This window comes from Lynx rufus, unplaced genomic scaffold (genome assembly GCF_022079265.1).
Source record: "Lynx rufus isolate CCGP_SWC_20201006 ecotype Redwood Valley unplaced genomic scaffold, mLynRuf1.p SCAF_2, whole genome shotgun sequence".
Classification (NCBI taxonomy): domain Eukaryota; kingdom Metazoa; phylum Chordata; class Mammalia; order Carnivora; family Felidae; genus Lynx; species Lynx rufus.
Genome location: NW_025814834.1, coordinates 207,254,148 through 207,282,027, shown reverse-complemented (window position 1 = coordinate 207,282,027; position 27,880 = coordinate 207,254,148). Strand labels below are relative to the sequence as shown.

Below are 27,880 nucleotides of genomic sequence, written 5' to 3'. Positions count from 1 at the left end.
TAGCTTGTGGTGGTTTGTAAGAGTCAGCTATTTCGTAGAAATTTTGTGAGTTAACTGTCAAACTGTCCCTGGCTTAAAATCAGCCATGAAGAAATCATATTAAATTTTACAAAAGTAACAAATAAGGAATTTTTCTTTCCCCAAATACCATGTATGCTATATTTCTTTTTTCCAAGTTTTTTTGTTATTTTTTAATTTTTTAAAATTTATTTATTTTAGGGGGGAAGGGAGAGAAAGAGAGAGAGAGAGAGAGAGAGAGAGAGAGGGAGGGAGGGAGGGAGAGAAGGTGAGCAGAGGAGGGGAAGAGAGAGAAGGAGACACAACAGAAACAGGCTCTAGGCTCTGAGCTGTCAGCACAGAGCCCAACATGTGGCTCGAACTCACAAACTGAGATCATGACCTGAGCGGAAATTGGACGTCCAACTGATTGAGCCACCCAGGCGCCAGTTCACCCCGAATTTTTTTTTGAGAGAGAGAGAGAGAGAGAGAGAGAGCGCGCGCGCACGAGTAGGGGAGGGACAGAGAAAAAGAGAGACACAGAAACCAAAGCAGACTCCAGGCTCTGAGCTGTCAGCACAGAGCCTGACTCAGGGCTCGAACTCACAGATTGTGAGATCATGACCTAAGCCGAAGTCGCACGCTTAACTGACTGAGTCACCCAGGAGCCCCTGTCTGTTACATTTCAATAAAAAATGTTTAGGGGCGCTTGGATGGTTCAGTCACTTAAACATTCAACTCTTGAGTTCAGCTCAGGTCATGGTCTCATGGTTTGCGAGTTCAAGCCCCACATCCGGCGCTCTGCTGTCAGTGCAGAGGCCACTTTGGATCCTCTGTCCCCCTCTCTCTCTGCCCCCTCCCTGCTGGTTTTACTCTCTCACAAATAAAACTTAAATAAAAAGTTAACTTAACTTAAAAAAAGTTTTAAAAAATATATCCTTTGGTTAATGATATAACTCTGGGGGAATTTATGCTAAAAAAGTAAAAGCTTCAGCATGTAATGATAAATATACTTTGGTGTTTATTGCAGCACTGCTTGTGGGTGCAAGAAAACCCCCAAAACCAAAAAACTAGAAACAACAGGGGGTAAAAGAGGAGGGAGAGAGAGAAAAAGGCTGGAAAACTTATGGTATACATATATTTTGAAATATTATGCAACTACTAACAAAGTATGAGTAAAATCTTAGTGACCTAGGGATATGCACAAACATATTAAGTGGAAAAAAAGGAAACTGCAAAAAATACATATATAATTTAATACAAACCCAAAAGTATTTTCTTTATACATAGGTCTATGTTTTTATATAGTTTTATGAACATAAATAAGATTGTGGAGGTACACGTCCATGCCATTCCCACTGACTGCCCTGGGAAGGGAAGTGTAACTGGTGGGGCTGCAAGAAAAAGTAGTACCTTTTTCTGTGAATACTTCTATACTGCTGAACTTATTCTAAGAAGTTATTTTTTAATTTAAGATAATCCAGTAAAGTTTAACCAATATTATTTTTAAAACAGTGAATCATAACAAAATTCACAGAAGTAGTTGGCTTATCTATAATTTCTTCCTATTTTAATCTAACTTCTATTATTGCCAGGCTTTTTCAAAGGCTGTTTTCATCAAGGATACTCTTCTATTAAAAAATCATTAACGATCCTTCACTGCCTATAGGAGTAAATCTGAAATTAGTAAAGAGCACTAAAATATGAGCCAGGAGATCTGGGATCTAGTCGTACTTCTAATGAGGGACCATGAGATGTCAAGGCAGCCACATGGAAAATGAGAGGCGCGAGATGGAGAATTAGTTTGCCTTCAGATAACTATGGTACGGCACACGTTCAAAGGCAATATGGCAAGTGATTGAATAATCCTAGACTAGGATTCTAGTGCTGCCACTTACTAGTTGTGTGACCTTAAGCATGTTATTTATCCTTTTTTAAGCCCCAGTTTCTGATTCAGTAAGTGGGGCTACTAATATTGACCTTTTTCAGGGTTATAAGAACCATTAAAAATAATATATATAAAGCATCTACCCATAATGTAACCCAGTAGCTGCTGAACAGATGGTTTCTGTTATTATAAATCATCCTCATTCTACAGATAGCATTTCAGGACCTTTACAACCACCAATATATTTTTGATTTATTTAAGAATTACTACAGGTCAAATACTGGACTAGGAACTTTACATACACCATCTCATTATGTTTTTTTATTATTAAATTCACACTTTATTATTAAATATTATCATTATAATAGCCTCAGATTGTATGACTTAATCTTATTTTATGGATTAAAAACTGAGGCTAAGGTTATGTAATTTTATAAAGTTACAAAGTTTGTAACAGTTCACTATAGTTTATTACAAAGTTTGCAACTTGCAGAGTAGGAAGTTAAATTTAAAATTTAAAGTCAGAACCATGAGACTCAAAGCCCGTGTCTGTGACAGCTATGCCACGTGCTGCCTCAGATGTGAGCTCTTCTGGCTCTATCCTTGCCCCCTCCCCCGCCTCAGGCCCAACTTGAACTCTACCTGTTTTATAAGTCTGTCAGTCTACCACCAACATAGTCATTTCATTTTTGTCCTACTTAATTTTTCAGTCTAGACCATCCATTCAGGCATCAACATATTGCAACATCACAGAATATGCTGTGATTTTTTTTTTTCCTGCTAATGCTGGGTTTTTTTTTTCAATATGAATTTTAAATTCCTTAAAGACAGAAGAGATAACCTTTCCAAGTCATAACAAACTTACCTACCTCTGGTAGAATGATAGAATTGTGCATTTTCATAGCAAGGCACAATGACAATGAGTTGTGATAATTAAGAAAAAACTCAAATGGTGAAAGGACACACGTCTGTGACACAAATAGTACCTTGGTAACAGTAACAGGCAGAGAAAACACAGATGGTACATGGTAATTTTCTGACTGCAGAACAGAGGGCAATGAGCACTAACCAGAAGCTCTTTGGTCTCCCATTCTGTCTTGCCCTAGATTTGACAGGCTGTAGATATTAAATGGCTGTGGACAATGTAAAGAGAAAGAAATCTAATAGTTGCTAAGAGATGAAATGATCAGTTTTGAACCTTTTATGACCTCAACTATCCTATCATTTTCACCAAGGCTCAAATTAGAGCAACTATATTTTTTAGTTTGGAATTAACTGTGAATACAAGCGTTCACTTTCTTTCTATAAGCAAACACACCTGGAAAAGTAGGTTGCTCATGACAATAATTTCACATTACTAATTTAAACCTTATTCAATATTGCTCACAATGGATGGGACCATATCAAGCCTATTTCAGTCTAGTCTCCATATCCCCTCCAGAGGTGACGATATATTTCAATAAAGCAAGATGCCTTTCATACATTGAGAATATTATATTAAAAAGTGCTAAAAATATATTCTCCCCTTTACGTTGCCCCAATAACACTTCTGGGAAGAATGTGTAGTGAGGGGAGAATATACCTCTTGGAGATTTCTGGTTTTACTCCTTCCTCTCTTCTTACCGTTACTAGACATCGACACATGTTTGCGTAAGCCACAGAGAAACTGGGCTCATCGATAGCCTTCTCAAAGACCAGGTCAATGACTCCCTTCAGACGCTCCTCTGTGTCAACGGTAAGTCCTGACACTTGCTTCATCAGTTGGTTGAACATCTGTGGTGTCAATTTATTTAAGATACTTCGAACTTTTCTAAAAAGTTCCTAGAAGGGCCACAAAAAAGAAAAGAGTGTTATCGTAACTATGACAGGATGATTCTTTCTATAAGGATTAGTATTTTGTTTATAAGTTCAACTCCCCAAATTATTAACAAGGACTGTGAACTAATCAAAGAAATAATTAAATCCCATCTATTTTATTTTAATTATTAATTTTAACGTTTATTTATTTTTCAGAGGGAGAGACAGAGACAGAGATAGAGAATGAGTGGGGGAGGGGCAGAGAGAGAGGGGGACACAGAGTCTGAAGCAGGCTCCAGGCCCAGAGCTGCCAGCACAGACCCCAATGCAGGACTTGAACTCATGAACCATTAGATCATGACCTGAGCCAAAGCTGGACATTTAACCAACTAAGCCACCCAGGCGCCTCTAAATCCATCCATTTTAACAAAGAGCAAACAATTATACCACTTCTTTTTACAACAGATGAGAATTCTAGGGATTAGTCATATTCACTGGTGGGAGTACACTCAGGGCAATTTGGCAATGTGTATTAAGAGCTCTAAAACTGTGATGTATTTTTTTGAATCAACAATTATACTTTAAGAAATTTATTCATACTTAAGGATAAGTACGTAAGACTTTAGCCATAATGACTTCCTCCAGTAACTCTTTATAGCACATTAATGTGCTAAAATAGAAATCTATCTAAATTATGGCATAGAATACTAGGCAGGAGTTTTTTAAACTCTCATCTAAGTAGAAATATAAGAGAACTTCCACCACTAGAAAAAAGCACCTATAACTCTACTTCGTGGTGAAATAATGACTGCTTTCCTTGTAAGAATGGGAATCAGGCAAGAATGTCCATTTTCACCATCCTATTCAAAGTCATACTGGAGGTCCTCGTCAGTACCCTAAAGCAAAGAAAAAGAACTACAACCCATATAGATCGTAAATGAAGAAATAAGACTCTCTTCATAAAGGAGATGATTATCTTTGTAGAAAATCATAAGGAATCTACAAAAATTGATACTAGAACTAATAAATAAGTGTAGCAACACTGCAGAATACATGTTAACATACAAATATCAATTTTACTTGTATATATTAGCAACAAACAACTAGAAATTACATATTTTAAGACTACTATTTACCATAACACCAAAAACCATGAAATACGTGGTTAAGAATCTAACAAAATATCCATAGAAGCTGTATAATGAATACCATGAATCACTGATGAAAGAAATCAAGGAGGACCTAAATAAAATGAGATCTGGGTCATGTTCATGTATTAGAAGATCTATTATGGTTAAGTTGTCCATTTTCTCTAAACTGATCTACAGATTTAACATAATCACAATAAAAACCCTACTAGAGTTTTGGGGTAGTTTTTGGTAGAAATCAAGAAGCTGATTTGACTCTGAAAAGTCAAAGAAAAAAAAAAAAAGAACAGCCTAAATGACTTTGAACAATAACAAAGTTGGGGGACTCCTACAACCTGATTTCAAAATTTACTACACAGAGCGTGGTATCGGTCAGAGGACAGACACACAGATTGGTAGAATAGAATCTAAGTCCAGAACTGGATTCACATATAACTGATTTTCAACAAAGGCGCAAAGAAAATTGAATGGACAAAGGATAATCCTTTCAACAATGGTGCTGGAACAACTAGATATCCATAAGGAAAAGAAGAAAAAAAAAAAAAAAAAAGAACCTAGATCCATACCTTGCATGAAACACAAAAATTAACTAAAACTGGATCACAGACCAAAATGTAAAACATAAAACCGTAAACTTCTAAAAAATAACAAAGGAGAAAAATTTTGTATTCTTGGGTTATGTAAAGATTTTTTAGGATACGACAGCAGAAGTACAACCTCTGAATACGAAAGTTGATACATTCCAACATGATCAAAGTTAAAAACTTCGGTTCTACAAGACACTATCAAGAGAATGCACCAACAAAACAGACTGGGAGAAAATTCTTGCAAACCACATATTTTATAAAAGATTTGTATCCAGAATATATGAAGAACACTCAAAAGTCAATGATAAGAAACACCACCACCCACTGAAACAGGGCAAAAGATATGAACAGAAATTTTACCAAAGAAGATATAAGAATGGCAAATAAGCACTAAAAAGATGTGCTTATTCAATATTTTATTCATTTGGAAATGCAAACTGAAACAAGGAGATGCTACCACACATCCATCAGAATGGCTAGAATTTATAAAGCAGAAAATAACAAGTGCTGATGAAAAACTAAAACTCTCATGCCTTGCCAGTGGAAATGCAAACTGTTACAATAACCATCTTAGAAAACAGTTTGGCATTTTCTAATAAGGTTAAACCAGTATCTACCACACAACTTATGGATCCCATTGCTAGGATCTGACCCAGCAATTGCACTACTAGGTGGTACCGGAGTGCTATTTCAAAGGGGCACATGCACCCCAACGTTTATGGCAGAGGTATTGACAATAGCCAAAGTATGGAAAGAGCCCAAATGTCCATCAACTGATGAAAGGATAAAGATGTGGTGTGTGTGTGTGTGCATGTGAGTGTGTGTGTGTGTGTGTGTGTGTGTGTGTGTGTGTGTATATATATATTTATATATGCGCACACACCCTGGAATATTACTTGATCAAAAAGAATGAATGCCTGCCATTTGCAACAATGTGGACGGAACTACAGTATATTATGCTAAGCGACATCAGTCAGTCAGAGAAAGACATTGTAAGATTTCACTCATATGTGAAATTTAAGAAACAAAACATATGAATACAGGGGAAGGGAAGGAAAAATAAGACAAAAACAGAGAGGGAGACAAACCACAAGAGACTCTTAAATACAGAGAACAAACTGAGGGTTTTGGTGGAGAGGTAGGTGGGGGAATGGGCTACCTGGGTGATGGGCATTAAGGAAGGCACTTGTTGGAAAGAGCACGGGTTTCATATGTAAGTGATGAATCACTGGGTTCTACTCCTGAAATCAATACTACACTGTATGTTAACTAACTTGAGTTTAAGTAAGTTAATTAAAATTAAAAAAAAAAAACCTTCAAATATCTTCACATATTTCAGATGATAATTTAAGCTAAAAAATAGGATTAAAGAAGGTTAGTTATTAATGTAATGCACAGCATGGTGACTGAAGTTAATACCATACTACATATTTGAAAGCTGGTAAGAGGTAGCTCTTAAAGGTTTTCATTACAAGAAAAAAGAATTTGTAACTCTGATCACCACAGTTAGTCCAGTTAACATCTGTCATCATACAATTTTGCAGTACATACAAATGTTAAGTCATTACAGTGTATAAACTGTATATATACAGTGTATAAATCAGGTACAGTTAACTGCCTTCCAGACTACTGAACTTTAGCTGCAGAGACAAGGTAACTGCAAGGCAAGTGATGGAGCAAACAGGAGGTGGAGTAGGAGCCACAGGAGGGAGTAGTCTACACACACGAGAGGTCAGAGGCAATGGTTAGGGAGCAAATGAGAATCGAGCCAGGTTATGAGGAACAAAAATAGCTAGCTGAGCGACTGTGTGTCAACTGTACTTAAATAGAAACTGAAATTAAAAAAAAACAAAAAAAAACAAAAAAAAAAAAACAACTACCCAAATGAAAAGAAAGGGAAGAAGTCATTTTAGAAAGGGAAAAGGAAGGAGTTATGTGTGAGGGTTTTCTCTTTGGGGACTAGAGAAAAACAAGGAAAGACCAGAGGACTAGTGTGCAAGTTGTAAGACAAAAGGAGGCATTTATTTATTTATTTGAAAATGAGGTCTTTAAAGACAGTTTAAAAGCTAGGGTGGAGAGCTCAAAATCAGTTCCTCAGGTAGAGGAGTCAGGCAGAAGTGGCAGGAATGTTGTAGCAAGAGAAGAGAGACAGGAGCAGTAACCTCAGGAACCACCTGAGGAACCAGTACGTGTGGTAGGAGTCTAGACGTGTCATGAGAACCCCCTCATGGAAAAGATGAAATATTACGATCTAGGAAAAATAAGGCCATTGGTATTATTCCTCGCGTTATTAGAATACAGTGGCAGGAATGAAGTCCAAGTGAAAGAGTTTTCTGGAAGTGGAGGTGACAACAAAACCACTGTTTCGATAAAAAAGGAAAGGCACAGAATTAGGAGCACAGGTGAACGTGATGTGCACCTATGCAGCAGAGAAAAAGGAGAGGGAATGGAACACAGATGCTCCGGGACTTAGAAGAAAAATTCTCAAGAACAAGAGAACTGTACCCGTCCTAAAAAAGAAGTCTATTAATTCTTCACTAGATTTGCTTTAGTCACTAAGGAAAACTTAGCCAATTAATGAATGATACATCAATGCAATATTATTATTATGTTTCTGAAATAACCAACAATAGGGAGAACTCTGGGTAATTTAACTTCTCAAAACTTCAGTGTTCTCATACATAAAAGAAGGACAGTCAATTGCCTCCTTGGTAGCTGCTACAAGAATCGAATGAAGTAAGGTACTTGTATTAGTGCCTTAACTACTAAAACAAGACCTCATCTTCATTATTAACGATAAAGATTCAGCAGGAATTCTAATTCTTTGCAAGCTATTTAGGCATGTTATCATTAAGCACTTCTCACAGGGATTGGAAGGAGAGATGCAGAAGGTTTTTTTTTTCAAAGCTGAGATACACTGAAAAGAAATTCAGGAAAGATTAGGTACTTGATTTTAGTGAATTTGGAGAAGGGCGTGCTTACGGACAAATATCTGGGGCAATCTGTAAAAAGATGAACAAAGGCAAGTAGCCAATTAAGGTTCGAGAGCATGGCTTTGTGATGAATAAGTTCATCTTGGTCTTGACTTCATATGAACCAACTGCCATCGGTTAGTTTATTCATTTAACAGGTATACTGAGTAAATACTATGTGTGTGGTTCTGCGCTGGTGTTGAATCAAAATCAAGATTTATAAGGCACACTCTGACCCAGGAACATCCTACTGAGTACCCAAGTGGGCTCTAGGGAGCATGCCAACTGCTTTATAATACTTTATTTAATTGTTACAATAGTCCAATGAGGTAGGTAATATTAGTATCTTCATTTTACAGTTGAGATTAAAAACCTGCCTAATAGAACTTGCATCTGTCTCCAGAGCTAAAGCTTTGATTGCTATATTAAACTATTCATGTTGAGAGGAAAGATATTTAAGGAATGAGACACTGAAAAGTCAGCATATGACCTGTGATGCCTGGCTCTGACAGGTGCAAAATTCAAGAGGAGACTCTAGTCTTGGTGCCTAGAAGCAAAAACATCCAAAAAAGATAACAGAGCTAACTTAAAGATAGGAAATGGCATTGTATGTATAGCAAATGATGAATCAAGATGACATAATTTGACAAAAAAAATAATTTTGTTTGGATTAAAGGAATTCATTCAATTTACCGTAAGGAGTTCTGCAGGAAGGTATGCATAGAAAGATGCAAAGAATTCAATTTTATTCCAAAAGACTAAAACATGATTGGTTTCTCAATTCTAACTTATTAGAAACGAAAGCCTGACAAGGAGATATAAAGCAATATGCTAACTAGACTAGCATAGGGTACTCACTGAGAACCTAAAAACACATTTTTAAGAAAAGTAAACATTAATCTAAGCCTGAATGACTGAAGTCTAGGACACATAACCCTCTAGACATAGAGTGTCCTGAAAAACAAACACAAGAGATATCTGGCACCCATTATGCTAGACCTTTTACGATAATGCTTTTAAAAGCAAAAAAATTAAAGTCTTAAAAATCTCTACATATACTAATAGGACAAAATGACAAGTTAAAGCAAATTAAAACAACAGCATTATAATTCCAAAATAATGTTAGAATGTACTTCTAATCTCACCTGGGTTTTAATGTTTTCAGGATCCTCAGCTTGGCTGTCTCGTTTTTGGCTGGGCTTCCAGGCATTCTCTGCCTTTTTCAGGTGCACATCTTCTTTCACAGAGACTGTAATGATCTTCCTGGGCTCTCTTCTCTGGCCAGGTTGAGATCTCCGCGGTCCAACGTTCAACAACTAGGACAAGAATATGCTTTATTGTATCTACAGAGAGTACTTAAAATTTACTGCCTCTTCTGTGCTGTTCAAGTCAAGCCTGATGATCACACCAAGCACTTCCTAGATGTAAAGATGGGTATTAAGCACTCACTTTAGATGTGATCTTTTGCGGGGGGGGGGGGGGGCGCGGATGTGAGAGGACAACCTTAGAATACCATCAATGTAATGTTCTCCACTACTACCGTTTTTAATTCTGAAAATAAAGTGATGAAAAATTATGTCTGATACTGCTATTGTTTCTAACAAAAAAGACTACCCTTAAACTGAAGCTTTATTTTTTACTTGTTGTGGGACTTGGACTGCTGACTTGAATAATCATAAAAATTCATAGGCAGTAATCATCACAGTTACAAATCTACTTCAAAAACTAGGTTTCTAAACTTGCAGCATGAAACAAAAATGCACTTTTATCACAAAAATTCTCTGTAGTGTAGACACCCAGCCTTACTACAGATTTTAATGGATCTCTCTAAGTTCCTGCTAGAGTCCCACCCACTGTACTCATTCTGTTAAAAACCATTTGCTGGTATGTTGTAATGGTCGTCAAATTACGAACGGTTACTGCAAGAGATAATGGAGGAAAAGTTACACGTGGTGTATTAAAATATCCATAATACTTGTGATCTTAAATGCAAGGAAATAAGTTTTTAAGATTAAACACTTGGGTTGATACTAAGTTCTGCTACTCCCAGATCTGTTGCATACTGACAGCCTTTACTTTCTTTGATATACCATTTTCTAAATGCTGACTAAATACTGTAATTAGACTTCAAGAGGGAAGAAAAAAAAAAACTTCACACAAGACCTAGAGATCAGAATTATATCTCTTTTAGTGCCTCAATACTGCCCTTTTGAATGTATATAAAGCTTCAGAGAAGGAAGCAGAAACTTAAATTTCATGCTTTATATATACTGAAAACAAAAACAAAAAACAGGTTCTAAGAGATACATGGTCTTAGTTAGGCCTAAGCTCATAAGCCTGAAAGCCTTTCAACAATAATTATACTTCACCATTCGCCCTAATTAGGAATAGTAGTATCAAGGATGTATCAGGATCAAAAGACAGAATTTCTGGGCAATACAAACCGATTTTGTCAAATACATCTAGCTAAGCACTCAGCATAAAAGACACAATCTCAGAATACTTAGCAAACATTAAAAAACCTGAGGTCAGATAAATGCAGAGGTACCACACACAGTATAAGTAAAAAAGAACTGAAGAGGACCAAGCTGGAAAAGTACTAACAGGGAATGGCGGCTAAATTGGACAGTACTACTATAAAAATACTTATTTGTAACTGAAACATTGATATAGCAGCCCAGACAAAACAATTCTGATAAGAGAATGCAGTACACCGATTATCTGATTTTTATAATTCAGGTTATAGTCTAGTGTTCACTTACAGGAGTTAAATCTTTTTCAATACTTGAATAAGTTCATATAAACAATTCTATCACAAGACATTCAAATTAATCCATGCATGTGCATGTAAGAATTTGTTAAGAACAAAGACTAATGGGTGTAATGAAAGGTAATTATGTCAAAATCAGGTAAGAGCCATAGTAAGCATAATTTGGGATATAATTTTAATTATGTTTGAATGAAGTAGGAAATTTCCATTTCCAGAAAGTACTGGAAACATCAATGAATATGCCATGAAATCTGAATCTACAAAGTAAATATGACTTATGCCAGGTGCCTTTACCAGGTCTAAGTATGTATAGATTTCAAGCAAGCTGCAGAAAATATAAAGATGTGAGAAACATTACTAAATAGATAACAACGTTTGAAAGGAAAAAACGTTTTGAAAAGGTAACATGAGCTGTTAGTCCCAGATAAAGAGTTGGTTTATCACCTATGTGCAAGCTCCCAAGGCAACCTTAAAAATTATTATTTGGCTCACTGGCTATAACTAAGACACATACTGTTCACAAATATTTATCCAAGTATATTGAGTCCCCAACGGATTTATTATACTTATAAATGCTTAACACACTTGATAAATTATTCTCTAATGTACTCATGTTTACACTACCTGGAAGGACTATGGTATAGCAGAAAAGAGAGGCAGATTAGAAGACAAAAGAACTGTGGACTTCTGAGTTCAATTCTGCTAATTATAAGCAAAGTTACTGTGAGCCAGTCACTTAACATTGTTGAACTTAGGTTTTCTCATATATTAAATGCTGGTCCTACCTACAAAGTTATTATGAGGATCAGAGACATACGGGATATAAAAGGACCTTAAAAACTAGGTAAGGTGGGGCACCTGGGTGGCTCAATCAGTCGGTTGGGTGTCCAACTTCTACTCAGGTCATTATCTCACAGCTCATGGGTTCAAGCCCCACATCGGGCTCTGTGGTGTCAGCACAGAGTCCACTTCAGCTCCTCTGCCCCTTTCTCTCTCTGCCCCTCCCCTACTCTTCTCTCTCAAAAATTAATAAACATTAAAAAACAAACAAACAGGTAAGTGATCATCAAAAAAAAAAAAAAAAGAACTATTTATTTATTTATTTATTTATTTATTTTTCAACGTTTTTATTTATTTTTGGGACAGAGAGAGACAGAGCATGAACGGGGGAGGGGCAGAGAGAGAGGGAGACACAGAATCGGAAACAGGCTCCAGGCTCCGAGCCATCAGCCCAGAGCCCGACGCGGGGCTCGAACTCACGGACCGCGAGATCGTGACCTGGCTGAAGTCGGACGCTTAACCGACTGCGCCACCCAGGCGCCCCAAAAAGAACTTTTTAAAAAGTGGTATCTGTAATGGTATAATTACCCTTAAATACTTCATGTCCTTTGCATGTGTGTGGAAAACAATACAATTGTGAAATGTATCGCATCCTTCAGAAAATGTGCCATATATAATGAATGATTTATTTACTAAACACAAACAAAACCCAGGATCCTGTATTATGAGCTAAGGAGGAAATATTTAACAAAAAACGAAGCCTGTTAAAAGAAACAATCCTGATTGGAAGAGGAACTTCCAGGTTGAAAGAGGAATTTTAAGGTACAATGTGTTCAGGGCTCAGGGTCCAAAAATAGCACAACTCAAATGAAGCATCAAAATTTGGTGTTGATAAACTAGTAAGCTGCAGATTTTTTTTTCTAACGAATTTAAGTTTAAACTTTTTTACTGACTATCATATATTTCTCTTAAATGTATTAAATAAGAAGTCATACCCATCTCTGCTTTAGAATTTAGTACACATCGCTCTTATCTCCTTCGGAGACTGTTAATCTCAAACTCCTCTGCTTACCTGGATTAATCAAGGAAAACAGGACCAATATTTATCCTACCAAGTTTTGAAGAAAGATAAGCAAGTGTTCCTTTAAGGACAGAAGGATGATATAAACTCAGAAAACCTCTTTACCCCTAGGATTTTTATAATAGCTCAGCTAAATAAATGTGAAATTACTAGTCTACGCCCACTGCCTCTCTCTCAATACATTTCCTTTGGGGCACTTTCTGTGATGTCTACCCAGATTACTATTAAAATTAGCATCACAATTCCTAAGTAATTCGACTTTTATTTATTTATTTTAATGTTTTATTTATTTTTTGAGAGAAAGGGAATGGGCAGAAGAGGGGTGGGGGGGGGAAGGGGGACAGAGGATATGAAGCAGGCTCTGCACTGACAGGCTGACAGCAACGAGCCTGATGTAGGGCTCGTACTCTCAAATTGTGAGATCAAGACCTGAGTGTAAGTCAGATGCTCAACTTCGTCTGAGCCATCCACGTGCCCCTAAGTAATCTGACTTTTAAAAAACTACAGAGAGGATACTGCCTGAGTGCTTCTAATGGATATGTACGTTACTATCCATAAAAAGACCTTTATGTTGGAAGATTTTATGTAACTGCATATGACATGTTAAAACAATTGCTATGCATTCAACATATTTTATAACACCTCTTTTGCAGGAAAGTTCATACTAGGAGTCATAGTTACTTAAGCCACACCATGAACCATACCTAGTCGATCGCAAGATCTTTGGGTGGTAATCATTTATAAGTCAATTGGGAAGCTGGGAAAAATGATTAGAGGAAGTTCCGAACCAAAAACTATGAAGAGCAGGGCTGCTGCTTTTTCCCAAACAGCATCATTAACTGTTCCTTTATATGTCAGACATCTACATCCTATGAAACTCCCATCTGAATCTACAACAACATACCAAGGGAAGCAGCACAAATTAAGCAAAGAATGTTTGTTAGCTATGGGAGATGCTGGAAAAGTAATTACTTGCATTAAGGCTTAACATATCAGTATTACTCTGATAAGTCTCAATTTTGCTTAAAAATTAGCTTGTGGCACATGACAGAGCTATTTAAAGAAAGTGAAATAACTAAAACTGACTTTTTTGGAGACATTACAAATTCTTGATAATGGCTCATTTCCAATCACATTACTTTGAATGCACCAAATAACTCATTTATATGATACAAGTAAGCATGTAGATTAGTGGGCAAACATACATTGTGATAGTTTCAAAATTCATTTTCTAATTTCAGTGTTTTAAAAGAAATGGAGCTTATTCTAAATTCACAGTATTTCCTTTTAGCTATACCTAATTCTAGAGTGAGCTGGTGATAAAAAGGGACAGACAGCACACGCTGCAAGAGGAGACGCAACAAATCATACCTTCTGTGAAGGACATACGAACAACACAGAGCAATATGATAAGGACAGATGCTGTTAACCAGAGAGAAATCAAAACAGCATCAACGTTATTTCCAATGTGTGGCAAAACAAAGATATAAATCAAAACCGAAACTAAAACACAAATAAACGCTAACAGAAACACAACTTTAAATCACCAAAAAGGGAAATGCTGAAAAATAAAGCATCAAATGGTTTCTAGAAAGCTGCTTTCTACGACTTTCTGGTGAAAGACTTTCACTCTTTAGAAAAAAATTTTAATTTAGTATTTACAGAAAATAAAGATTCAGTTTCAATCCTGTGTGAGAACAGAATATCACACACAGAGATACCTTTAAGATGTTGATGCTCACTAAATAATATGCTTCAAATTACGGATATTTTCTGTAGGTTTTGCAAAGCCTCCAACACATTGTAGGCACTGAGGTATTTTCAGTTAGTGCCTGGCTGCAGGCAAACAACAAATAATTCAAATCTCTACCAAGTGGCATTAGTTTCTGATGATACAGTCTTATTTCGAAGCAGGTTTCAAAAGTTGCCATTCCAGAAATAAAAAGGTGATGGGGAAATAAAAAGTGTCACCTTAAATAAAAATATTTTTACAAACATAAAATAAAGTTGTCTTAACAAGGTGATCTGCGAATGTATATCAAACCCCCAGCTCCTCCCCAAGTTTCAATTAAGCGCTCTCAATACCATTCCAACGTGGGGGAAAAAAAGGTATTCACATCATCGGCAACTTTCCCCCATGCTTTCTGCAAGTCTACAAAGCATGGAGTAGGCACAGCCTGCCGCATCCTGCACAGGGCAGTGCCCCAGCATAACTCCACTGGTGATGTCACTTCTACCGCTGAAGAGCCTGCTACTGGGGGTGTAAAGGCAACCTGCAGTTTATGAATACTGCACTCTTTTGTACGTGTCATTTGTTCATATTTTGACTTCACAACCTACAGTAAGTGAGAAGAACAAAACAGAAAATATCGTAACACCAGAGACTCTTGTTAAAAAAAAAAAAAAAAAGAAAAAAAAAAAGATTCAGCGCACCCCAAGAGGCAGGCTCTTCAGGGGTGGGTGCGACATTGCCAGTGGAGCGCAAGCTGGGGCTTTGCTCTGTTCCAGAATTGGCGATCCATGCCTGCTCTGCACTTTGCAAATCTGTAGAAACAAAGACAAAGAGATGACCATTAGCTGAATGTCATCAGAGATCTCAACTGTATCAGGGCACCTCAAAACAAACCAGAAATCCTATTTAAGTTTGGCTCTATTTTTAATCCATCTGCAGTTCATTTCAATGGAAAAACATATGAAAAAAAAATCGAGACCAAATTAATGCAGACCAACTTCTCTCAAGTAAAAATGACTCAAATGTATTCTTTATTTGCTTTAATGTTAGTATGGAAAAAAAGGAGAGTCTTCACCTCTTCCACTTCTTCTTGGTTAGAAGAATCAATGAAAAAAAGCCGTTCTCTTGCTGTGAGACAAGATGTCATGAAGTCTATGACAGTTTGTAACTAATTGGGTTGTAGGAAACTTGCACTTACAGGTACACCTCTTCCACCAGGGGTTTGCCTTCCAAAATCTGCAAAGGCTGGAGTAAAATCTGGTCCTCGAGGCAAAATCCGAGGATCCAGAGTTCGCATTGGCAATTTGGGTTGGTTGATCTGCATGAAGAAGCAAAGGAAAGCTTAACACAAGTTCCAAAGCGTTCAGTGCCAAAAAGGCAAAAACCTAGACAGAAAAGATGGATCAGCTAAAATGATAAGCACTGGCTTTCTGAACGAGCGAAGTCCTATGTGAACCATGGTCCCTCCTCCAGACTAGCCTTAGAGCCCTTAGGTCAGCAATCGCTTTCTGGTGCCCTGGGACTGATTACGCCTAAAAATTCCTGAGGGGAGGCTAAACACAATCAGTAGACTGGCTTACCAGACACTCAGGACCAGCAGAATGGCACAAGAAGAGCTATGAGAACCAATGAACTAGGAGCAAATTTGGGGATTTTTTTCCAGGATATTCACCAGGACATCATAGCAACTTATCTAGAGGAATCCTGCCATAGCTCATTTTGATTTTGTTGCTGTTGCCTTACAGTTAGTAAAGTATGTATTTTGAGTGACAGTAAGTCTCTAAAGGAGATATTTTTCATGTGTGATCACCATTTAAAATCTCACTTGGTTTGCCTTATTAATTGGAGGTATAGACATATAATGTGACTACAGACTAAAAAAGCTAAGTAGCTCAGGGAGAAGTCAACTAATAAATGGATGCAGTCAGAAAACTATTAAGAAGACAAGAAGAGTTATTTCCTAGAGGACAATCTAATTTAAGTGTATATAAAACCTCCCCTTGTAAAGTAGTCTCAAATGAGCACTACCAAATAAGTACCTAAGAGAGATTTAGATACCAAGAGAAATAAGAAAACCTATTGCTTTAAAAGAGGAAACTAATACAAATATGGTCTGGATAAGCAGCTGCTGGGAATCTCAAAAAGAGGTAGATCTCTTTCTGTAAGATAGTTACCATCTACACGTCACTAAAGATTAATAGTTTCTTTTTAAAACAAAAGTATTTTTTTTTTATATTTTATTAAAAAAAAATTTTTTTTACATTTATTTATTTTTGAGAAACAGAGTGAGACAAAGTGTGAGTGGGGGAGGGGCAGAGAGAGGACACACAGAATCTGAAGCAGGCTCCAGGCTCTGAGCAAGCGGTCAGCACAGAGCCTGATGCGGGGCTCGAACCCACAGACTGTGAGATCATGACCTGAGCCGAAGTCGGACGCTCAACCGACTGAGCCACCCAGGCGCCCCAAAACAAAAGTATTTTAAGCTTGGTCACCAGCACTGGTTCATCATTTATATATATATATATATACACACACACACACGCGCGCGCGCGCGTGTGTGTATAGTTACTTGGGCAGATACGCATCTGACTCTACTCTTTTTAATTTAATAAAGACAAAATAAACACTGTACTAATTTTCTGTATGCACCATTAGGATCAGATGTTAAAAGAAAGGGTGCCTATATATTTGCTAAAAGTGAAGATGAATCACTGTAAGTATGTATTAGGGAAATTCTGAGATACAATCTGACCTGTCCTCAATGCCATTCTAATTCTATACTGAAATTTTAGAATAGTGAAGAAAGAGCTCCATATCACTTTAGCCATAGTAGCCCAACAGACAAACGTTTTTCACCATATCACTAGGCAACAACTGGAATAAGCAGACAATTAATCAATTTTAAAATTTCACCACTCAAATATGGGCCAAACCCCAAGGTTACAGCAATCTATAGTAAACCTCAAATCCAACAGCATTATGTAGGAAAACTATAATACATGAACATATATTAGAATTCAAATACATTTAGTCTAATAATTCCTAAAAATTGCTCATACTTCATATATTTGTACTGATAAAACCAGTTCCCACCAGAAAGACATAGCTTTCTCTGAGTATGTTGCTTACTTTGTCCAGAACCACATCACTGATGGGAGGCAGGCCCTCTGGTTTCTGTATACAGGCTGGCATGAACTGAAAGTCCAGCAAAAACTCCCTGTCATACTGCTTCTTGCCCTCAGTATCAGCAGGCTTCCAGGAATCTAGAAAAAGGGATGTAGGCAGACAAGTGTCTATAGGGTCATTATATATGTAACCAGTAAGAGTACAAATTAGATTACAGTACTGACTTTACTTTGTCACAGACAGAAACACAAAGCAAACACTGAGCTACACTCAGAAAATGTCATGTAAAAATTTCAAACTGCCATTTGTTCCTTTATCCCTTCTAGATACCTTTGGATAGTAAACTGACATTATTACAGAAACCACTTAATATAAACTACCAAGCCCTTCAGTATCTCAGAAATAAGGAATCTAATAATACTCTTTGGTTTCATATAAAAGGATTCTTTGGTTGTTCACTTGGAAATATTTTGGGGGGAAAAGGCAAAAGGACACAAAACAAACACAAATAACTTATTTAAGATTCTGAAACGGCTAAGCAGTTAAATACATTTTTTCCCCCAGACAATGGTTTATTCTATTTTGGAAGTATAGTTGACTTACAATATTGTATTCATCTCAGGTACACAAGACAGTGGCTCGACAATTCTATACATTAATAAAGGCTCACCACAGTTAAGTGTAGTTAAGCATCTTGTCACCATATGAAGTTAATGTAATCTTATTGACTATATTCCCTGTGCTGTACTTTTCATCCCTGTGACTTATCCATTTTGTAACTGGGAGTCTGACCTTCTTAATCTGTTCACCAATCTTGCCAACCCCTCATCAACCTCCCCTCTGGCAATCACAGGTTGTTCTCTGTATTTATCAGTCTATTTCTGTTTTTCTGTTTGTTTTTTAGATTCCACATATGAAGTGAAATCGTATGGTATTTGTCTTTTTCTGTCTGACTTATTTCACTACGCAAAATACCCTCCAGGTCCATCCATGTTGTTGCAAATGGCAAGATTTCATTCTTTTTTTTACAGTTGAGTAATACTTCACAGTGTGTGTATACACGCATGCATGCACATACTCATGTGTATACACACATCTTTGTTATCCATTCCTTTATCAGTGGACACACAGGTTGTTTACATATCTTGGCTATTGTAAACAATGCTGCAATAAACATGAGGGTGCATATATCTTTTTGAATTTCTATTTCTGTTCTCCTTGGGTAAATACCCAAAAGTAGAATTACTAACTCGGGGCGCCTGGGTGGCACAGTCGGTTAAGCGTCCGACTTCAGCCAGGTCACGATCTCGCGGTCTGGGAGTTCGAGCCCCGCGTCGGGCTCTGGGCTGATGGCTCAGAGCCTGGAGCCTGTTTCCGATTCTGTGTCTCCCTCTCTCTCTGCCCCTCCCCCGTTCATGCTCTGTCTCTCTCTGTCCCCAAAATAAATAAACGTTGAAAAAAAAAATTAAAAAAAAAAAAAAAGAATTACTAACTCATATGGTATTTCTACTTTTAATTTTTTGAGAAACGCCCATACTGTTTTCTATAGTAGCTACAATGGCAATGGTTTTATTCCCACCAGTAGTGCACGGGGGTTCCCTCTTCATAACCTCACCAACACTGTTATTTATTTCTTGCTTTTGATACTAGTCATTCTGACTGGTGTGAGGTGGTATCTCATCGTGGTTTTGATTTGTAGTTCCCTGGTAATTAGTGATGTTGAGCATCTTCTCATGTGTCTATTCAAGTCCTCTGCCCATTTTTGAACTTGGATTATTTGGGGTTTGTTTTGTGGAGTTGTATGAGTTCTTTATGTATTTTGGATAATAACTCCTTAGCACTACTGACTACAGTTTACTGTGAAGAAAATAATGTACTTGCTTGCTGAGACAAAACTGGGAAGGCACATATTCTTCAAAAATCCTGACACACTCTTGACTTTTTATAAGTTGCATTTATTGAAGTAATCTCTACATTCAACGTGGGGATTGAACTCATGACACCGAGATCAAGAGTCGCATGCTCTCTTGACCGAGCCAGTCAGGCACTCCTCAGAGTTAATACGTTCAATATTAATTTTAAATTAGTTTTTTGCCATAGCGTTACTTTGTTACTATGACTATTGTTACAGCTATCATTTCTCATAATCCTAATTTCATTATATAAAGTTGGAGAATTTCTTGAAATTTTTGTTGGATCATAAAAGCAAGTCACAGCATTTTTCTCTTAATTAACAAAACTTTCATCAAACCCATGCCCCAGATCACTTCATGATAATACTACTTTATATTAGTGGTTTTTAAGGTGTAGGTGATAGACTCATGATGGCCTGTGAGAACACTGCAGATATTTTCAACCAAATCCTCATTACCTTATTGTATTCATTAAAAGGCAGACAGTTTATTGGGATCTAAATTTTATTTTTATTTAAAAATTTTTTTCAATGTTTATTTATTTTTGAGAGAGAGACAGAGCATGAATGGGAGAGAGGAGGAGAGAGAGGGGAACACAGAATCCAAAGCAGGCTCCAGGCTCTGAGCTGTCAGCACAGAGCCTGATGCGGGGCTCAAACCCACAAACTGCAAGATCATAACCTGAGACAAAGTCAGATGCTTAACTGACCAAGCCACACAGGGGCCCCTGAGACCTAAATTTTAAACTGCCCTTTTTCTAGTTATTGCTAGTGTATGTTACAGAGGCAAAAGGCAGTTTAGTGTTTCAATACAGTTGGGGTCTACAGTTGTGCACTTATTCCTTGCCAAATAGAAGGATAAGAATATAACTGACAGGGGGTGCCTGGCTGGCTCAGTTCGTAGAGCATGTGACTTCCAATCTTGGGGGAGGGAGTTTGAGTCCCACACTGGGCATAGAGGTTACTAAAAATACACTCCCCCCCGACTCCCAGAGATATAGCTGACATGGTCCTAAACGTGATAAGCGTCTCAATCTCCTGAAGGACTGTTGGTAGCCACAAGTACTTCGTGATATGATACAAGCCTAGATTTTTAGAAGTAATTTCAGTACGTTGAATCCTTAAAGTTAAAAAAAAAACTTACTATAGCATGGCCTTACAATTTCATAAAACCCATTAGCAGCAGTTTACTGGTAGTGAAAAGACCAGTATATTAAGGTGGTATCAATAATCAGTGACTTTCAAACATTTTTGACTACAACTCACAATAAGAAATATAACGACTTTATGACCCAGAACAAATACATATATAAAAGATACAAAAGTTTCTTAAAACACGGTCTACCCTTACTCCAGTAATGCACTGACATTTTTTTACTGTTCTCCATTTTATTTTAAAAATTTTTGTAAGTTTATTTATTTTGAGAGAGAAAGCACGAATGGGGGGAAGGGCAGAGAGAGAGGAGAGATAGAGAGAAGCCCAAGCAAGCTTCACACTGTCAGTGCAGAGCCTGATGTGGGTCCCAGACCCATGAACTATGAGATCATGACCCGAGCCAAAGTTGGACACTCAACTGAGTGAGCCACCAAGGTGCGCCTCTGTTGTCTATTTTAACAAATGCTGGTTGTATCTCACTAATTTCACAACCTATTAAAAGGGTTAAAAACAGCAGTTTGACAAACACTGTCTATGGATTATTTTTGAGGTCTGACATTTTACAATCCAACCCTACCTCGCACAGAAATCACTCAGATTTGGCTGGCTAAGAAAAACTGCACTCATCCCAAACTTTCTATCAAATGAACCACCCTTCCCCACATATCCATGCAAATCTCTCTATTAATCTCAAAGTCAACCGCAGTTCACGTATACTGGGATAGAGGTTTTGTTTTGTATTTGGACAGTACCTAAAGATGAAACACCCTCTGAGACATAGCATGGATTTCACAGGGCACAGTACCGCAGGTACATAGGAACTGCTTCTGATTATCACAGTTCCGTTCTACAGAGTGATTTCTGTCAACAAATTTCTGTTGTGAAATTAGTTTAGTGAATTATAACCAACATTTTTAAATTCTTTTTTTCTTTTCTTGCCCTTAAGTAGGCTCCATGCGCAATGTGGGGCTTGAACTTATTATGACCAAGACTCCTATGATCAACAGTCGCATGCTCTCATGACTGAGCTGGCCAGGGACCCTGTAACCCAACATTTTTAAAAGAAGAGAATACAGTAAAAAATGTCAGTGCATTGCATGTAGTAAGGGTTAAGTGATTAAGGCTTGTGAAGTGATGAACACAAAATAGCACCGAAATAGTCCTTTTTCAAGTAAACTAAATAAAATTCAATTTCTCTTGTTGAGTCCCACCAGACTAGCACTGACTGAAATCCTCTGCCAGCAGCTCTTCCGATGCCAGTAAAGCAGAATACCAGCATCAGATATCACTTCCGCCCACACAGAACTCTGGATTTGCTAGTCACTAACTTATGCCTGCTAATCTATTCTGTAAATATTACTCTGTGACGAGACTCTTCCTTCCATCCAATATTTCTCCACAGGAACCAACATTTCTGTAAGGTGAATAGATAAGACACACATAGGAAGGTGGGGGGGGGGGATGGGATAGACTTACCTGGTTTGAATGAGAATGTCACCCCTTCACCAGAACTATCAGTGGAGCCTGAATTAGCATCTACTCCTTCACCCTCAGAAATACTCTCAGCACCATTACGTACAGGCTCAGCTTCTTCTCCATTTTCTTCCACAGTTTTTACTTTTTTTAGGTCGGAGGGTTCTCTTCCAGGATGAAACCCTTGGCTCATTTTATCCTGTTCAGATTCAAGTACTTTGTCGCCTGAAAGCTCCTCTTCAGCTTTAGGCTAAAGCATAAGTGAGCACAGAGGTTACATCATTTTTATCATGTAAATATGCATGAAGACCTACATGTATCCCCTCAAAAGGCAGGGGAAAACATGTCACTCAAAAAAAGGATGTCTGTGTTCAGCACATGGCACTAGAATGCTAGGTTTATTTAAAACACTTTTCTCATTTCATCTCTTGGGATACCGAAGACAAGTCATATGGCTACTGAAATGCTTTAACATGACTAATGAAATCTAAATGTACCAAAGGTTAGAATGGAAAGAACTGTTAATCCTAGTACTTGATGGACACGAAAGAGTCCTAGTCAGAAATCTAAATCAAGCACTCCTACCTCTGCCATTAATGCTCAACAAATATAAAAAGAAACACTAGAGGGTATTTTTTGTGCTGCCCTCTTGCTGCTAAATGGAGATTTCGATGACTAGAGCATCTGGGCCCCAAAAAGCTATTATCCCTCATTTTACAAGGAAGCCACCTGTTAGTTAAAATCTATTTTTGTTTGCTTGTTCTCAGAATTCTCTATAGTTGTGACCTTATTCAAATTACATATGGAAAAGTGCTCGGCACATATTCCTCTACAGAGAAATCTGGGTTCTAGTGCATCTTACTTTTAAAAAGCAAAATGGAATTGAGGTTATTCACCAGATTATTTTTGACCACCATAGTTTCAAATATCAAAGAAAAATTAATTTCTTGAGGGCTATATATGAACCGTCAAAACTCCCTGAGGCAAAGTTCTCTATGAACTTTAAGTTCTTCTTTATCATGAAAGGTAAGTACTCTAAAAACAATTCTTCAGAACAAACACTCAGAGGAAGTAGGCATTCTAACTGACAGATTCACGCCAGAAGAGCCAAAAATAGAAGCTCAACAGAGAACTGTATGAAGGAATGTCATTTACGTAGGGGCACCTGGGAGGTTCAGTCAATTGAGTGTCCAACTCTTGATTTAGGCTCAGGTCATGATCTCACAGTTTGTGGGTTTAAGCCCCGCATCGGGCTGTGCTCTGAAAGTGTGGGGCCTGCTTGAAATTATCTGTATTGCCCTCTTTGCCCCTCCCAAACTCATGTGCGTGCTCTCTCTCAAAAATAAACATTAAAAATTTTTTTAAAAAATGTCATATACATAAGCAAGTGGTTACCCTAATTGCTTTACAAAATTGTTTTTTCAAAAAATTAAGGAGTTACAAATCCTACTTTGTTATATAAATGAAATATCTTAACAGGTATAATACTAATAAATTTTCTTCTAAACTACATCAGATCATGGGAAAAGACTACATTTTCAAATGCTGTAAATAGAAACAGATGGTTTTTCGGATTTGCTTCTATAATGAAAACAAAAAACTCATGCAAACATGCACACACACACATACACCTGTGTGCACGTTTGCTTTCCCCCACTCCCCTAAAAGGAAAACATATTATGGAAATAATCAAAAGAAAGATGTAAAAATTTCAAGAAGACAAAAGCTGAAATGATTTCAGATCATGTAAAATGAAGAAAAACGTTATTTTAGAGAAAAAAATATATTATGTCCTCTACTCTGTACCTAAAATCAACAAGAGAAAATCTGTTGGATATAAAGCAGAGAATCTATTACTTGGAAAGTTAATTTCTAACTAGAAAAAGAAGTAAAAAGAAATTTGTTTCCATGGATGACAAACCATACTTTAGAGAACACAGAACCACTGAAGTGTCTGAGGTACACTGTTAGAAGGATATTTTTCAAGGAAATCCACAAAATTAGCTGCATTAAGTATTTATGATGATTATTTTTCTTTCAGCTGGATGACGCTATATTAAACTAGTTTGTAACTGTCTAACAGTTTCTAAACTGTTTACTAAGAAAACCAGCTTGAAGCAAAGAAAACACCTTATGGGCTGGACTGTAAAATGTTAAACTTTTATAGGAACTTGTTAAAAGAAGAATTTAGTTGATAAAACTGCCTATTTAACTCATGAGTTTTTAAAGTGCTAGAAAAGCAGACCGACAACTATGTATGTGATAACAGAGGAAATACACTAAAATTTAAAAAGGTATTTTAAAGATGCCCTGAGCATCAATTTTAAGATGAATCATCCTTCTAGTTATCCTTGTAGACTACAATTTATAGAATTTGATAAAATATTTGCAGTGATATAACCCAATATATAACCAAAAATATGCTGGAACCTGAAACACATTCTTTGAAAGGCTGAGAAAAATCTATTAAGAAAAGGAGAGCTTGATAATCAGTGAAAACAAAGATAATGACCCCAGTATATACTAAACTACTCTAATAAATGCTCAAATTTAGGAAAGACAAGGAATTAGGATATCTGGAGGCAAAAAAAAAAAAAAAAAAGTCTGTGTGCAAATAATCAAAAATAAACCATAAAGTAAAGAAAAAAGTGATGGACTCAAAATGAGCTGAAACAGTTCTCATGTATGAAGAATAACAATGTGAAGCAGGTTTTAGCAAATAATCGCTCATGGGCCAAATTTGGCCCATCAACTGTTTCTGTATAGTATGCGAGGTAAGGATGGTTTCTGCATTTGTAGTAGCTGAAAAAATTCCAAAGAATACTATATACTTTCATGAATATTACATGAAATTTAAATCCAACGTTGACCAATAAAGTTTTACTGGAATTTAGTCACAATTATTTGCTTACACATTATCTGTGGCTGCATGTGGCCTACAACAGAATGGAGAACTGTGACAGGGATCATATAGCCCACAAAATCTAAACTATTTACTATCTGAACGGTTACAGGAAATGTTTGCCAACCTCTGATCTAAAGAAGAGAATGAATATCTGCAGGCACAGTAGTGGTGGCCTTCCCATTTAATTCAGTAATGCTTAGAAATCTAGCAAAGGAACATAAAGTATAACAAGAAAATGAATAAAAAATAGCGGAATCTAAAGAGTAACCAGGTTAGGAAGCTCTTACAGCTATACCAGGAATGTATGGGACTCCCCTGTCTCTGGAAGGTATTTTATTCTCTGTAGGAGCAACATTTTCTTGTTAAACTGCAAGACACGTGCAGCAACTATTTGCCCCTCTACAAATTCCTGCTAATTCTTATCCCCTGATAACCACATTGAAATCACTTCCGTGAAACATTTTAGTGGTTGCTATGGGACTAACTGTGACATCAGTAGAGCATCATGTAAGAGCAGTGACAGGACAGGGGGAAGTAACAAAGGGGTACTGTGAACTGCTTCGAAAGGGTAAGAATTATAACTAGATAGAAAAGCCTTTTGAAATAAATGTATTTAAAATCACTTTAAAATAATTTCTATATTTTAATGTTAACACCCTATACACTTATAAGAACTATTTTAATAAGCAGACATTAAGAGTTCAAGAAAAAAGCAACACACAGATGTTTTAGATTACTCTTGATTTATAAGATTCAGTATATAACACTCAGGATATGAAGATTATAGACTATGAATCTGTTAGAACACTCCTTCGGACTGACTCTGCCCTTGTTTCTGCCTCACCTTGTCTCCTGTTGTGCTGTAACCTATAGCAAAATCTGGAATGGTTTAGTTCAAACAGGCAAATCATATGTGAAAAGTTATATTCCTGGGATCCAGTTATAAGACGACATATCCAAAATGAATTTCCCTAAAATGTACCTGACGATTTCTATCACTACTGCTAATGGGTATTTGAAAAAACTTTCCATTATTCTTTACCAGATTAGTCTTTCCATCCAGTTAATATAAGGACAAATTCAACTGACAGGGTTAAGGGATTAACCCAAAATTAAACAGTAACTTAGTTTTGCTGAAGAGACATTTTGAAAGACAAGAAATTGATGAAACTGAACATGCTACCAACAATCTTTTTAAAATTCTGTGGACTAAAAAAAAAGAAAAAAAAATCAGACTATGTGCTCACATTTCCTTGAAAAACAGGATCTCAAAAAAGAGATAAAAATATACACTTGTCTTGAAAATGGCCCCACAATTCCTAACATCAGCTAAAGAGATTTACTGCTGCCCCTTACCTCCACTTCTGCCTCCAACACCTCTTCAGTGGTTCGGGTCCGATCTTTTGGTTTTTTCCACATCTTTGGTGCAGTTACAGCTGTCTGAGCTGAAATACAAGATTAGGGCCATTACTTCCCACTGCAAAGTCATGTTTGATAATACTAAGTCTAAATGATACCTATATTCAAATTTAGCACGCCAAATGAGGGCTACACCCATACAGAAGAAACAGCAGAATGATCAAGTCAATAACTGGGTAGCTGTGGCCCAGACACTGCAATGGCATGTATCTTAGGCACAAATTGTTCACATCAGCACATACAGCCTTTCAACCAGTGGTTTAGGTTCATCCTGTTTCATGGTTAGGACATAGCCAGGCATATAATTCAGTATGTGGTATCTATACAAGAAATTGGCCTACCAGCCAATTCTAGACGTGGGTCTGCTTCTATTATTAATTAACTATGTGACCTAAAGCAAGTCACACATCTCAGGTCCCTTGCATATTCAACCACAAAGGTTAAGAGTGAGGTTAGATGATACCTAAGCTACAAAAAATATCAAATTCCAACTTCTGTTTTTTTAAAGCCTTAGGGGCGCCTGGGTGGCTCAGTCGGTTAAGCATCTGGCTTTGGCTCAGGTCATGATCTCACGGTTTGTGAGTTCGAGCCCTGTGTCGGGCTCTGTGCTGACAGCTTAGAGCCTGGAGCCTGCTTTGGATTCTGCGTCTCCCTCTCTCTCGGCCCCTCCCCCACTCACGCTCTGTCTCTCTATCTCTCTCTCAAAAATCAATAAACATTAAAATAAAATAAAATAAAATAAAATAAAATAAAATAAAATAAAATAAAATAAAGCCTCTAGACAACAAAAGGACACTTTAAGATTTCATTAGCTAGGCAGCACTTCTACAACATTTGGTTCTCATTTCAGATCAGTCCTGTTGGTCTAGTCGTTCACACTGCTGGGGAGAAAATCAAGAAAGAAAACCTAATTTTTACTCAATTATTATTATATTGTATCAGAAGTTCTAGATGGAAAATTAAGCTCACAGAAGATTTTTTTAAATGCATTCTCTTTCCTCTTTTTTTTGAGGTTTATCCACTTATTTTGAGACAGAGACAGAGAGAGTAAGCAGGGGAGGGGCAAAGAAAGGGAGACAGAGAATCAATCCCAAGCACTGACAGTGCAGAGCCTGATGCGGGGCAGAGCCTGACTCG

At 37.1% G+C, this 27,880-nt stretch overlaps 1 protein-coding gene across 9 annotated transcripts in view; it reads right to left on the bottom strand.

The window, feature by feature from the left end:
• EIF4G3 (eukaryotic translation initiation factor 4 gamma 3) overlaps positions 1 to 27,880 on the bottom strand; it is a 311,829-nt gene that overhangs the window by 60,966 nt on the left and 222,983 nt on the right. For 6 of the 9 annotated variants that reach the window (XM_047082664.1, XM_047082666.1, XM_047082667.1 and 3 more), the window contains 7 exons: positions 26,681 to 26,769; positions 22,423 to 22,669; positions 17,882 to 18,015; positions 15,951 to 16,070; positions 15,454 to 15,564; positions 9,535 to 9,705; positions 3,509 to 3,706 (listed from right to left, as the gene is read on the bottom strand). In XM_047082664.1, coding sequence (XP_046938620.1) covers positions 3,509 to 3,706; positions 9,535 to 9,705; positions 15,454 to 15,564; positions 15,951 to 16,070; positions 17,882 to 18,015; positions 22,423 to 22,669; positions 26,681 to 26,769 — 1,070 coding nt within the window. Of the gene's footprint in view, positions 1 to 3,467; positions 3,707 to 9,534; positions 9,706 to 15,453; positions 15,565 to 15,950; positions 16,071 to 17,881; positions 18,016 to 22,422; positions 22,670 to 26,680; positions 26,770 to 27,880 lie in introns of all 9 variants that reach the window. The other 3 variants (XM_047082668.1, XM_047082669.1, XM_047082673.1) reach the window with 2 other exon arrangements.